Here is a 15,377-nt window from a genome sequence, read left to right as displayed (position 1 = left end):
TGCTGCGCTCAAATTTCGCATTAGGAAGTAACGTAATCGTCGGTAATTTTTTTTTATTGTTATTATGTTTATTGTTTATTACCACCTTTACATGCGGAACAAAAATAAATACCATTTCTAAAGAATGAACCATCACAGCTTCATGACAAAAACCGGTATGTTGGCACGAGTTGTCATCTGTCATAAAAATAACAGAGGCAAGACGTCGTTCAAAAAATGACTTGGGTTTCCTTTCTCAAGCACATGACATACCTAATAACTAATGCTAATGACTAACATGACTAATGACTAATCTAATGACTAATGACTAACCTGACCAATGCGAAGGTAGTGGGATCGTTCCCCACCTGCGGCAAGTTGTTTTTTCCTCCACTTTGATTTCCATTAATTTATCGTTTCTTTATTTCATTTATTAAGCACAAGTAATTTCCTCTAAGTTGTCCTTGGTGTCAGTATTTCTTGGCTTGATGTGAATAATAAAACATCGGGCCCCTCGGTTCATCCCCTTTCAATCTGTAGAAGGGCCATTCAAGCTTTGACATGATGCTTGAAACCTTTCAAATGCCGGACTAGCACGTTCTCTGCGTATATTTCTGTCGCTTTCGCTACGCAAAGGCTTAAGCCTTTGCGCAGCGAAAGTTTTTCACAATCACATCGGTGGCTGCACAGAAAGCGCGGACAACGCCCGCTTTTAACACGCACTTTCTGAACCAAAACAGGTATTTACGAGAAAGTCGCGCCCATATTACCTATAGACAGAATCTGATAGATAAGCTACACCACATTGTCCCGACGTGCAGATGAGACGAACTATGCGGCATGTTTTCCGTATTATGACAAGAAATTATGTTGTACAGTGTCTTGCTTATGCCTAAATCAGAAAATTGAAGTCAGTGCTGCATGAACTGTCATATATCATAAATTACAAGAAAGAAGACTGAATGTGTACTTCATAATACTCGCAAGGAAGCTTCGATGCATGTGATTTATTTAAATTTCTTATGTGTTCGAGGGTAACAATGCTGTGTTGACATGTTAAACACTGTTAAATTGTGTAAAAATTTATAAGAATTTTCTCCTTCAACATATGTTCCTGTGGGTTATGCACATATTTCTCCAGCATTTATGTGGTGGGAACATAACTAAATCGAATTGAGAATCAGTTCAAAGTTTAACTGGCTTCTCCACTTGCAAGGAAAATACCGTGTGCGCTAGAAAATGTCATAATACAAAATCGTTTGCTCGCATAAACTTCCTCGCTAAAGGCATGAAATGAAAATATCAAATATGTTGCATGGCCTTGTCATGTCGCTGCAAATTTCATCCACTACATTTATGAAACATCGCACACTTTGTTATTTCAGCGCGTGAGTCCTGAAATACTTCAGCAGAATTTTTTTCGGTGATAATCAGCAAATGCTTTGCAAGTTTCAAGAAATCGCTGCTTAGGTTGTTATTTGAGTAATGAAGATAAAAAACTTTCATGCACAGACAAAATATGGGTCTGAGAGACGACAACTCATAAGTTAGCTTCTGCTGCTGCTGCTGCTGCTGCTGATGATGATAAGACATCACTGGAGGTGGTCACCCCTGATACAAAAAACACTTTTTACAGTTCAATAATTTATTTATTTACGCCATCAGTGCTCGAAGACATTAGAGAAAGGAAGGGGGGGTGAAGGATAAAGAAATAATGCGATGATTAAAACGTACCTTTCTAAGCATAGAATTTTAGCTGATGGTAAGTGTAAAAATGTTAGTTTGCACCATTAAGGCAACTTTACCGTTATAAAATATTACCTGACTTTGCAAAGAATTATAAAGTAACGTAATAAGTACTTAACAAGTTGAAATTATGCAACGTACGCTATAGTTCATGTTGCAAGAAAGTTGCGTTTATTAGTATTCTTTAAGATTTCTTTGCAGAGGCGAATCGGTCCAAGGCCAAAAAGAGCTTAAGGAAAATAATGTGAATAGATTTGATACCTGCTTTATACAGATAATCAATGGGATTCAATATATGTTGCGATGGAGATACTACGGAGATACCGTGAGCCGGGCTAGATATACTAGCCCGGCTCACGGACCGGGATGGACCCGGGTTTACGGGCCAACCCGGGAACGGGCATTGTTATGAATTCCGGAGCTTCGCATTTGTTTCCTAGTGTAAGGAACGTCAACTTAAACTTCTGACGTACTTTTGCAGTACTAATATTTTAATGCGATTAGCATTATTCGCCTGCCTCAGGCATTTTCAGCCTATCTATCGTACCTACCTGTCTAGACTCTTACGCCGACACAATAGCCAAAGTTCTCCAGCATCTTGGGCCATTAGGTCATGGTCGTTCAATCATCGTCATTAAAGCTTTGTTATCTATTGTCATGTCGTCATGGTCAAGCCATTGACGCTCACACAGTGGGCCAAGTTGTCTAAAAAATTGGGCCACAAACGTTCTGGTGGTGCTAGTGTCATCTTGGTCGTTGCAGCATCGTCATCTCCCTCTCGTCATGCCGCCATTGGCACGCCATGGTTGTCATACAGGCTTCGTGTTACAGTCGCCGTCACGCCATTGTTGTCATACTCTCGTGGTCATCCGGTTGTCCTCATACCGTTTCATGTCATCGTCGTCATTGTGTCGTCGTTATACAGTCGTCGCCATGCACTCGTCCTCATACCAAGGTCGTTCTATCGCCTTCCTTCTAACATCGTCATCCAACACTCATCATGCCGCGTTATCACACAGTCGTCGTCACTGTAGAATTGTAGTCGTGCTGTCGTCTTCATGCTATCGTTCTACGATTGTCATCACTTCAGCAACGTCATCCCATTTTCGTCCTGCCATCGTCATCATACTGCTTTCGTCGTTCCATCGACATCGATCCGTCTTTGCGATTCTATAGTAATTATGCCGTCGTCATTCAATCGTGATAATACCAGGGCTGTCGCGCCATCTTTGTTATGGCGTCGTGTTGGGACAGCCGATATGATGCCGTCCTCGACATGCCATCGTCACCATCCGGTTGTCGTCATGCCATTGTTACACTCATCGTCATCCCATTGTCTTCATGTTGAAGTCGTCACGCTGTGGTCGCTAAACCAACGTCATGACTTAAGGATGGTCATACAGTTTTAGCCATCCCTTTGTCGTCATACCGCTTTTTTCATTCCATCGACGCCCAGTGGCGTAGCAACGGGGGGGGCCGGGGGGCCGTGGGCCCCGGGTGCACGGGGCCAGTAGGGAGGGGGGGGGGGTGTCATATACGTCTGAAGACACCCGAAAATTGTCGATATCCTCGCCTTCGTCGACTACACCCGGGGAGGGGTGGGTGACGGAAGGGCTAAGGGCCCCGGGTGCCAGACGACCTAGCTACGCCACTGCCGACGCCCATTCCTTCTGTGATTCCATAGTCGTTAGTGCGTCAGCGTCACACAGTCGTCGTCACGCCGCCATGTTCAAGCCTCACTACAGCATGTGAACGCTATACTAACTTTAGAGGGGACCGGATTAGGCCGCACATAACCAAACCAACGGAATTCTCAGAATGACCACTACAGAACGACAGAAAGCTGAGCTAGTTGGTAAGGATTCATTATGCAAACTAGAAGTGAGGCGTGCAGACAGGACACAAGAGTAGAGAAGTGGACAACACGAACGCCGACTATCAACTGAAGGGAGCACTGAGGCGAAAAATGAAAGAAGACACAAAACTCATCTGCGCATGCTCAGGAATGGTAACACCACGTGTCAATCGGGTACACGTGCTGGTCTACGTGAGAGATAACTGTTAAGGCACTTCATCTCTTCCTTATGTAAAGTAATCGAAGGCTGACTCACGCACGCACTTCCACCATTATAGATATGCCAAGCCTCTACCATAAGACGCGTATCTTCATTCTTATGCCTGTACAGTATCGCGCATTCATCTAACTTTGACTTGCAGTTACAATCTCGGCAATGTAGCGAAAGATTAGAAGGCGATCCACCGGTTAACGACCTTTTATGCTCCATTAGCCTCTGATTGATACACCGTCCCGTTTGCCCTACGTAGAACTGGCCACAGCTAAGGGGAATTTGATATACCACACCCATACGACATTCTGTAAAACTGTTGTTCTTATTGTGCTTCATCGGACAAATATCTGTTCGTTTTTTGCCTTTAACCCGCTCCTTTTTATTCTGTACGGCAGCCGGCGTTCGTGTTGTCCACTTCTCTACTCTTGTGTCCTGTCTGCACGCCTCACTTCTAGTTTGCATAATGACCACTACAGATGTTAAAGAAACACGACTTCAGAAATGTGGTGCGTTGCTACACTCTCGAATGCTAAGCATTACTATCGACCGTCATCATGATATGAGTTCTACAGCAACCTTTTAAATATTATTTGTTTTCAATAACAATTATCAAAAACAAAGAAATTACCGTTTAACCTCACATCATCATCATCATGATAATCATCATCAGTCAGGTTACGCCAACTGCAGGGCAAAGGCCTCTCCCATACTTCTCCAACTACCCCAGTCAGGTACTAATTGTGGCCATGTCGTCCCTGCAAACTTCTTAATATCATCCGCCCACCTAACCCTCTGCTACGCTTCCCTTCCCTTGGAATCCAGTCCGTAAGCCTTAATGACCATCGGTTATCTTCCCTCCTCATTACATGTCCTGCCCATGTCCATTTATTTTTCTCGATTTCAACTCAGATGTCAATAACTCGCGTTTGTTCCCTCACCCAATCTGCTCTTTTCTTATCCCTTAACGTTACAACCCTTTTCGTAAGCCTCCAGGTACGCCCCGTACGTGAGTACTGGTAAGACACAGCTGTTATACACTTTTCTATTGAGGTATAATGGCAACCTGCTGTTCATGATCTGAGAATGTCTGCCTAACGCACCCCAGCCCATTCTTATTCTTCTGATTAGTTCAGTCTCATGGTCCGGATCCACGGTGACTACCTGCCCTAAGTAGATGTATTTCCTTACCACTTTCTGTGCCTTGCTACCTATTGTAAACTGCTGTTCTCTTCCGAGACTGTTAAACATTACTTTAGTTTTCTGCAGATTAATTGAGCATGCATTGCAATTAGCCTCCTGAGTTACTAAGCATGGTAATATCATCAGCGAATCGCAAGTTACTAAGGTATTCTCCATTAACTCTTATCCCCAATTCCTCCCAATCCAGGTCTCTGAATATCCTGTAAACACGCTGTGAAGAGCATTGGAGAGATCGTATCTCCCTGCCTGTCACCTTTCTTTATTGGGATTTTGTTGCTTTCTTTATGGAGGACTATGGGGGCTGTGGAGTCACTATAGATATCTTTCAGTATTTTTACATACGGCTCATCTACACCCTGATTCCGTAATGCCTCCATGACTTCTGAGGTTTCGACAGAATCAGACCCTTTCTCGTAATTAATCAAAGCTACGTATAAGGGTTGGTTATATTGCGCACATTTCTCTATCACCTGATTGATAGTGTGAATATGGTCTATTGTTGAGTGGCCTTTACGGAATCCTGCCTGGTCCTTTGGTTGACAGAAGTCTAAGGTGTTCCTGATTCTATTTGCGATTACCTTAGTAAATACTTTCTAACCTCACGTGCTCCTATCTAAATGCATGCGAAATCGGCAATCGCTTTTCAGAGCAACCACTGCACCAAATATTAACAATTAACACCAATGTTATAAAAATATTAACAAACCTTAACAAACAGTAACAAATCATAACAATTATGTTGAAATTAAAAGAAAACATTAAAATGTAGCGATTTCAGAAAGCGATACTTTAATTAGGCTGTCTACTTGCTTTACGTAAACTTTACAAAATCCCGAAATTTCAAAAAACAAACTTGATGTATAGAACTATACCTCAGCAACTAAAACAATATCGCAATTCTTGAAACTGTGCCTAATAATGTAACTAAAGTGGACAGCAATGACGTATTGTACGCCACTCTGAAGTATACCGATAATTAATTCGTGAATGTTGCCTTAGCAACACCCTTCCAAAACTGTAACAAATTCGGATAAGTTGTTAATTCCTGAAAAAAATTTGTTTGCTTTTGATGCTCCAACGGATGCAGTTTATAGAAATGCGTATTTGTTTTGCATGGCTGAGTTGCGAATTTGTAAACTTCGTGTTTGTGCTTTGTTCTTCAAGTTTACGGATTTCCTGCAATTCGTGTGAAAAATTCCATTGTCTAAATCAAAATGTTTTTTTTTTTGGTGTAGCCACGAAGTTTACCTTTGTATCCTAAATGCAACAAATTTCATTCAAATTGGTTTGGCAGCTTTGTCAAAAAAGCATTCCCGCATTTTACATATATTAGAGTAGCAGCCACCGGAGATAGGCTCGAGCTAAAGCTTCTTAAACAATGGATGACGCCAATTCTATAGGAAGCCCATGAAACAGAAGCGTGACCCTGAAGACCGTGACCACCATGTTGCAGAAAGTAAAAAAAAAATCTGCTCAAGAAAAACATATGCAACCGAAGCTTCGCGGGAGCCGTTATCTCGGCCAGACATCTCTCCGGAATGCCAACGTGCTGTAAGCCAGGTGTCTAGCAAAATCGCCGAATAATTGCCAGTAAAGCAAGTCGTTGGCCTTCTTCGAGATAACGCTGATACATAAGCGCACTCGCTTCCATGTGCCCAGGGGCAGGGACAGTCTAAGCGTGTGCTTCTTTGTACAGTGTTTTCTTTAGTTCTGCGTCATGGAATACGTCATGGCGCTAATTTTGATATCTTTAAAATTGATACGCCACATGGTGGCGAAAAAAGTAAACTGAACGAAATGTTCCTAATTCCTTGTTATGCCCAAGATCGCCGCCGGCGGAAGGGCTCTATCTGAGGGGCCAATTACACCGAAACGACACTTCGAAACCGCATGCGACGGAATCAACAGGCAGCAGAAGAAACAAACGACCCAGCGCCTTCCGCGAGTGTGCTCCCGAAGATACACGGCCGACTTCCCTTCGGAACCGCAGCAGCCACAGCGGAAGACTGAGAGAAGAGATTGCAATATTTAGCATCGCGTACCCTGTAATGACTGCATCCGCGATATATTGAGGAGGGAACAAAAAGGGGCGCAACCGTTCACGCGATCGCCACTTGTGCCCTAAAGTTCCGAGCTTTGACGTCGACGAGCTTCAAGGATGAAGTGCTTTCTCTTGTTGCTGACCGTCGCGGTGGCGACCTGCGCTCCGAGTCCTGGTAAGACGTATGCGCACACTTGCCAAAACAACTTGCAGCCACCTTACACTGTACCGTGCCACCTGACCGCGCAGCTTAGCGTGCCACGTTACTGTGCAGTGCTTTCTTATAGCTGCTTAAGCTAAATGCATAGCATGACTTAGCTATTTCTAACTTAAATCCATGCTGCGAACTCTAACGAATACGTCGCCGCCTTCAATTTTATGACTCGTGGACAGTTTAGGAGTGATAGTGGTAAGCAGAGATTTCTTTAAGTAAATGAACGTCTTAGTGCGTGGGTTTATCTGTAAGACAATGCCATTACCGGATCATGGAAGTATTCCTGTGTTACACATTTTTATTCTCGGAAGCCGACGTCATGTATTATGGCTATGACATAAGGAGTGATTTCCTTAGCTAACAGTGGTAAGCGCTTCAATGCAACTTAGCCTCATTTGCATATATCGAAAGCTCAAGTTGTCTATTCCCAAACCGTCTGTGCGGGCGCATACCCACTGTCACATACCGATAGGCCCAAGTTTTAGTGAGAGGTTAGAAAGGGACATCATGCCGAAAAGTGCGTGAAGTTGCCATAGATTGTCAATCGCACCATCAACAATCCTTGCGAGGGGCCATTGTTTCGCAGTGAACTTAAGTGATGGCGCTGACGCTGACTGTTGCTCCGTGTCCACAAATGCGTCGCTATTGTGCAGACAGCGAAGGTGTTGCGCTGCTGTCCAATTTCCTGCCGCGCACTCAAGACTGCGGCCTCAACGAGGTTTGGAAGCAGTGCGTGAGTAGCAGCTGCGCCGAGGCCTCCTGCAGCAGGCCCGTCATCGGGCCTGCCTGCACGGCCGACTGCCGCTACGGATGCTACTGCGCCGATGGATTCTACCGCAACAGCGAACGAAACTGCGTACGACTGGACCAGTGCCCGCAACAAGGAAGGGGAGGTATGTCCCACCCCACGACGCAATGGAAGTCGAAAGGGGTGTCATTTATTGAAGAAATAGTTGGCGAGAAACAGCAGTGATAAGGCGCGCTAGATTACTCATAAGGAGCTACCTTAGGCTGCAGGGTTTGCTGTTGACGTGTCTGGTGGCGCCACCTATCGGCCGTCTGTCGTGAACGCGGGATAATTGAGCAGCAGTAGTAGAATAAAAAGTAAGAACTCCGCATGGAAGATTGATTCTAGGAAGAGTGACATCCCTAGCTATGTGCGCTGTGAGAGATGCCGTATAGTAAAGGGTTCCGGATAAGTTTTGACGCTAAAGAGAAGCACTAAAGCTAATCAGAGTTATGAAATGAGATTACCATCGCGGAGTAAATGAAAGAGCATTTTCGCTTTGTCAGTTTCACGCGGAAACAGCAACGCGAGTACGTCATTATGACGTCACGGCTTTTGAAATATGTTTTGGAATTAGGGGTGTTTTAAATACAGAAAATAATCTCATTAGTTTATTCAGAGTACAATGCGACTCGTTTTCATCAGCCACCAATAGCGTTAGCCATAAACGACGCTGTGAGAGTTCGTGACATTACGAGAAGTTGGTGCGGAGTGCTCACTTGGGTGCCATCACCTGCCTTGTTTCTGCCTACATTTCCTTATTTGCCAAGCCACCGCTCATGTTAAACATTTAAGGCATTCTAAAAGTGTAATTCACCAATACAAAGTAGGATTTATTGCACTTCTTTAGAAGAGGGCTCAAGGCCTGGTTTTTGGTTTGTTTTGCATTCCACCCCTTTTAAATTGGGCCTCTGTGACCACGACACGAACCAAAGTCTTCGCGCTCAGCATCAGATCGCCATAACTAGTTAGCTGCCGCACTTAGTCTCTGCATAAAAGGTGGAGCTTAAATTGTGTTCGTGCCATTTGGTACTGCAGGCTTATCTGACCATTGGGAAAAACGCGCACCGTTGTAGAATATATACCCCGACTTACAAATGCGCTTTTACATAGCACGATGGCATGTGCGCCGCCTCTCATAATACAATGCTTCACGACGGGCTTGTGCGACCATCTGTGACTAATAATGGAATTTCTGAAAGACCACATGCGTCAGTGAACTCACCGCAATTTCCTTCTTTCCTTCCCTCCTCTCTCTCCCTGCGATCTTTGTTTTCCCCTTACCCATTCCCCCGGTGTAGGGTAGCCAACCGGACCTTATTCTGCTTAACCTCCCTTAGTACAGCGTGACGTGTATATCACTCTAAGAACAGTTTACACCCTTTGGCTTGCCCCTTCTGCCACACAAAAATAATCGTCATCTGCCTTGATGCGTTTCCTTTCTTTATCGCTGCAAGCCCGGAACTTTCCAGTGACGAACGGCACGCGCGTTATCAGAAGAGGCACTCCAAAGGGTGTAAACTGTTCTATGCTGATAACGCGCGTGCCGTTCGTTACTGGAAAGTTCCGGGCTCGCAGCGATAAAGAAAGGAAACGCATCAAGGCAGATGACGATTATTTTTGTGTGGCAGAAGGGGCAAGCCAAAGGGTGTAAACTGTTCTTAGAGTGATGCATGCGTGAGCCTCTGAGACATCCGCTGAGAAGCAGCGGGCACCGACCCGACGTTATCAGCTGCGTAGCTGCTGGCTAGGCCAAACTTAGCGGTGCTTTACGAGCTGCACGACTAGCTCGGTCTTACGAAACGTTTGGGAAGGGGTCTAGGTGCTTTAGAATGCGGCAAATATCTTTTTTACGGGCATGTTTCCGTGTCTTGAAAAAAGACAGACAACAGGTAGCATTAATTGCGCCAATGTAGAGCTATGTTCGGCGGATGTATAACTTGAATTCTACTGTACATATCAAGCATATATATATATATATATATATATATATATATATATATATATATATATATATATATATATATATATATATATATATATATATATATATATATATATATATACGCCTGGAATTCTGAAGAGCTATTCCCTTAAAGGGACACTAAAGGTTACCAGAAACTCAAGTTAAAGTGGTAGAGCAATGTTCTAGAACGTCTTGGCGTCAATTTAATCGCGAACAGAGCTTTAGTAACCGAGAAATTGAGGTAAATGCATGACACGATTTGAGACCCCCCAGCGACATTCCGGTAGTAGCCCGATGACGAAAGGACTCCTCATAATTTGTGTTACTAATACTCAACTACTCGTATTAAAATATCATTTCATTCGATTATAAGACGAAAAAAATGCTACTTGTCTACGTCTATTCGATTATAAGAAAAAATAACATTTTGACGTTGCCCTTCAGTAATATGGGTGTTCAAAAGGTTTCGTTTTCGCTCGACTCTGCGCGCTCGACTCTGCGCCGTGCACGCTTTGGAGTTTCAGTACTTTCGTTATCGCGTCGTGCTGTAAGGGTTCTGCTGGCTCGCGAAACTTTCATTTGGAACAAGCAGCGAGAATGCCACGTCCATGTGATGTCGTGGGAAGCCCTCGTTGCTTTCCCGCTCCGGAGAGCCGGTGTCGAGGCCGCCGTCGTAGTACGCAACGACGCCGGCAGTGCGAGCCCTCAGCAGCAGGTCGCGCTCGTCGGTGCTCATATCGCTGAAGTTGAGCTCACCATCGCGAGCCAATCTGTCGGTGTCAGGGACCATTGCGACGAGCGTCGAAGTTTGCGTCATAGAATGAAGTACCAGCTTATGGGCGTCTTGCGCTAGAGTTTGAGGTATAGTAGCGGCGTCTGGTGGCGGTGCGGGAAACGACATCGGGGTCATGCCAGCTTGGCTGTGGCGAAGCACGTTTCTAGGCCGAGTTTTGCGTCGATTCGCACTTTTATATGCCCTGTTGCGAGTGCGAAAAGGCTCACAGACCACGCCGACCACGCTGCGAGTTCGCCGCAGCCTATAGTTTAACGAAAACGGACTCTCCGTGTGCCGTGGGACGTAATTCGTTTCTCCTTCTGCTAGTCACCATACTCCCGCTTTCGCTCTGCTGTCGGCTCTGTCTTGGCTCTGTTTATGGCCGCGCGTTTGCGTTTTGCGTAGAAAAGCCGTAGCGCCGTCTGCGGACTTCGTTCTACTCACCGATAGCGAAACGTCGCTATGAGACCATGATGTCAGTACTCCTCGATCGGAGGGCGGGTGATTTGAACTGCGCTAGAGGTACGCGGACGCTTCAGAACGCATGTTCTCTTAAAATAAGTCTCTCCTTGGCACGAAACAAGCGTTTCGAGGTTTCTGTGATGGTATTTCAACAGTCCACGTTGACTTAATAGTAACCTTTAGTGTCCCTTTAAGCGTGGTATTCCCGAACACATTTATTCGTTTAAAATCAGTATTACTGAGAAAAGCAACTTCCTGTAAAGGCAGCCTTACAAACACATCTTTTCTAAAGAAGGTAGTTTTCGGAACACGTATTGGTTGTAGAAATAGTATTCTGAACACGCGTCCCCTGAAGATGAGGTGTTCTGAATGCTCGCTTGCTTGCTATGGAAGTATGTTGGGCAGATCTTCTGTATATGGGTATGAAGTATTCTCAAGACCTCTTCTGTGTAAAAGAAGTATTATGACACAGCGGTCTCCCTGTAAGACTACTATTCTGAAAATAAGTAAGACTGGTACTGGTGCTATTGCTTTGGGTATTGTATTGCATAAAGGAGCCATTTTCCACAAAGCGGCATCAAAAGGCGACAAAACAGGAAACGGGACGACATGGTTGCGTACATGGTTTGAAGGTCTCTTCGGGAAAACAGAGCACGCATTTGATATAACAGTATACCGAACACGCGTTCCTTGGTAAAAGCAGCCTTCTAAGCAGCTATCGGCGATGTAAGTGGTATTGTACTAATTGCGGTTAATTGCGGTTCAGTGGTTCGGAATCGAGGAGGGAAGGCAAAAGCCCGTACACCACCGGCTACTGATTCGATGCAGACGTAATTTTGCAAAGAATTAGAATGTCACAGCTGTAGGTCCTAAGGCCACATTCTTATCACGAGGTAAACGCTGTAGTGGGGGAACGAAGAATAATTTATACTGCCAGGTGTTTTTTTAACATACACCTGAATTTAAGTACGCGAGCTTTGTTTACATTTCCGGATTCAAACCCGCGAACACGAGTTCAGCGGCGCGACGCCATCGTTACTGGTCTACCGCCTGCGAAGTAGTACTGTTACTCCCAATCCCTTCTAAACGTGGCATTCCGAACGCATATATTTACTACTTAGAAATAGTATACCCTGCATTAGCATATGCAATAGCATATAGCCCTGCAATAGCCCTGCAATAGCATACCCTGCATAGTATTCCGTCCCGCATTTCACGACGAGATTGCACCCTTGTAGTCTGTCTGTTGGTTGGAGTAGCGTTCTTAAATGGCGCGCTCCTTTCTGTTCGGAATGTCCCATGACCCATTTTGTGACGTCTGCTGGTGCGGCGAACCAATCGGGCACCTTCTTTGCGAGTGTGCTCATTTTCAGCCCGCAAAGAGCAGCCCTAGGAGCCCTGCTTGTTGAAATGGAGAAGCGCACACTCAAGTGAATTAAAATTCTTGGAAACCTGCCTGCACGAACATCAGCGCGAGCCGATATGAAGGCGCTGCTGCGTTATTTAAAGGGCATCAGAATGTGTGACAAGTTGTAAAGTTTGCACTGCCTGACGTAGCATGTGTTAGTGGTATGTCCACACGGTTAATGACTATGCCACACCTTGGCAGATTATGTGCCAGCGCCCGCAGAAACAGTTCGATATTGGGCCTGTTTATGGTCTTTCCTTTTCCTTTTCTTTTCTTCCCTTTTACTCTGATCTATCGAAAATATGGGCCCTGTAATACATCTGGAATAAATAAATAAATTACTACAATTACCCGTCCCCCTCTGCAGGGTGGCCATCAGGACATGTTTCTTGCTTAACCTTCCTATCCTTTCCTTCGCCATTCTCTCTCTCTCTCTCTCGTATTCTCTACCGCATATGCACAATCACTTATCCCTCTCTCCGCTATGCAGGAAGCCCTCGGCCGTCATGCCCTGAGAACGAGGAGTGGAAGGAATGCGTGAGCAGCTCTTGCGCGGAGGCCATGTGTGTGAAAAAGACCATCGGTCCCATGTGCACGCTAGACTGCAACACTGGCTGCTACTGCGCCGAGGGATTCTACCGCGACGCCCAAAATAACTGCGTCCGCGAAGACCAGTGCCCAGCGTCAGTGTAGTCACGAGTAAACGAGTACTACTGACCAATAAAGTACGCTCTCACGTTGCATAGTACCTCCACTTTTTGTGTCTTCGACTAGCGCTACGCACTGAGGAGCTCTATACGCCGTGTGTGCCAGTTAACGTTAGTAACGCTGTTAAAAAAATATTTAAGGAAGCATAGGTCATGCCTCAAAAGCGTATGTCGCATGGCATTGTTGTATTATTTTTTTCGTTGAAAAGCCTCGCTAACCTTAGCTGAGACGCCATTATACATGGCAATTTCGAACTCGTTCGTACTACGGTCGTGATATTCCTGGTGTTTGTGAAGTGTGCGAAGTGGCATCAAAATCGTTATGTTTTTTTAACGTTTGTTAGTATTCATTCAACAGATGTGAGTACGGCTCTCGAGGCCTTAACAGTTAAATATGGTTGGGGAAATGTGAAAGAAGGCGTGGTGGCCGATTATCGCAAACTACGGCAGGCAAATTATGGCAGGTGATAGCGCCATTGTGATGAAATTTGGGGTGGTGATCTTGACATCTCAGGTGTTTCTTTTGCGTTAGTTTCGCTTCCAGAAAAAGGTAATGCCCTAAAGGCAGCGTCATGCGTTCGCGTCTTATGGATTTAAATAGATGTTTAAAAACTGCAAACCATTTGTCTCCGAGAGCAGGAAAATGTTCGCTCTCTCGCTCTCTCACACACACGCACACACGCACACACGCACACACACACAGACACACACACACGCACACACACACACACACGCACACACACACACACACACACACACACACACACACACACACACGCACGCACTCGAACGCGAACACACCCACTCTCGCCTTCTCCCTCGCACATACAAACTATTCACGCACATACATCCATGCGCATGCAAACACGCACACATTTGTTCGCACTCGTGCATGGTGAAACACGAGCAGACATGTTCCCATATGTACACATCCGCACACGCCCATGCATGCCCCTCAAGCACGCAAGGGCACGCCCACCTACACTAAGACGCGTGTACACGCAAATGCAGGCCTATGCACACGCCGCAAACGCTCACACACGCATACACGCACTCGCGGGCATGCAACTGCAAATACGGAGGCATACACCTAATGACTCTACCACCTCGACTGCCTCTCAGAAACCTGCGTGAGTAAACAGACTGGATAACACTCCCTCTAGCATTATTAACAACATTAATCATCATCATCATCATCATCATCGTCGTCGTCGTCAGTCATCGTCGTCATCATCATCATCATCATAATCCTATGTTATGTGACTGCAGGACGAAGGCTTCTCCCTGCAATCTCTAATTGCCCCTGTCTTGCGCCAACCGATTCTAGCTACACCTGCGAATTTCATAATTTCATCACTCCATGACGTTCGGCGTGCAAACTCTGAGGTCTGCACCGACCTTCCTGTTGAGAAAATGGACAGCAGGCTAGCCCATCTGTTAGAGGCCAAACAGTCCATTCTGAACGGATGGAAGTGTCAACGACTTAATCGTAGGCTACGCAAAAAGATATCTGAGTTAAACAAACACATTGAGGAGCATTGTGCAACCCTCTCTAAACAGCAGTGGGACGAGGTTTTCAATTCGATAGACGGCCAAATGCGCAATAGTAAAACTTGGAACTTGCTTAAGCATCTGCTTAACGAGACCAATACTAAGTCTAATCAGAAACATGTCATTGCTAGAACCATACATGAGGCTGCACGAATGACCTCTGAGGACGAACTAATCCACACGCTTGACAACAAATATCTCCCAGTCGGCTCAGGGCGGTCTCCTGTACATCTCGATTACCAGGGCCACGCCAATTCTTACCTGGATGCAGAATTTGGCGTTGAGGAGATTCGTAGGGTTCCACATGGACTCAATGGTAGATCCGCACCAGGGCCGGATGGCGTCTCCAACAAGGCGTTGCGAAATCTGGATGAAAAATCAATCGCATACCTCACAGAGGACATTAATGAAATTTGGAGGAGTGGAACCGTCCCATTACCTTGGAAGACTGCCCTCGCAGTACTCATCCCCA

General features: G+C 45.4%; 1 protein-coding gene across 1 annotated transcript; it reads left to right on the top strand.

The window, feature by feature from the left end:
* Positions 1-6,828: 6,828 nt before the first annotated feature.
* Positions 6,829-13,395, top strand: LOC135914544 (serine protease inhibitor swm-1-like). Its single transcript, XM_065447457.2, has 3 exons — positions 6,829-7,210; positions 7,903-8,142; positions 13,138-13,395. Exons 1-3 carry the CDS (start codon positions 7,153-7,155, stop codon positions 13,338-13,340), a joined length of 501 nt encoding a protein of 166 aa, XP_065303529.1. The 5' UTR covers positions 6,829-7,152; the 3' UTR covers positions 13,341-13,395.
* Positions 13,396-15,377: the final 1,982 nt, after the last annotated feature.

The sequence above is a fragment of the Dermacentor albipictus genome, chromosome 8, assembly GCF_038994185.2.
Source record: "Dermacentor albipictus isolate Rhodes 1998 colony chromosome 8, USDA_Dalb.pri_finalv2, whole genome shotgun sequence".
NCBI lineage: Eukaryota > Metazoa > Arthropoda > Arachnida > Ixodida > Ixodidae > Dermacentor > Dermacentor albipictus.
Note: the sequence above shows the minus strand (reverse complement) of the source record. Positions and strands in the feature narration are given on the sequence as shown.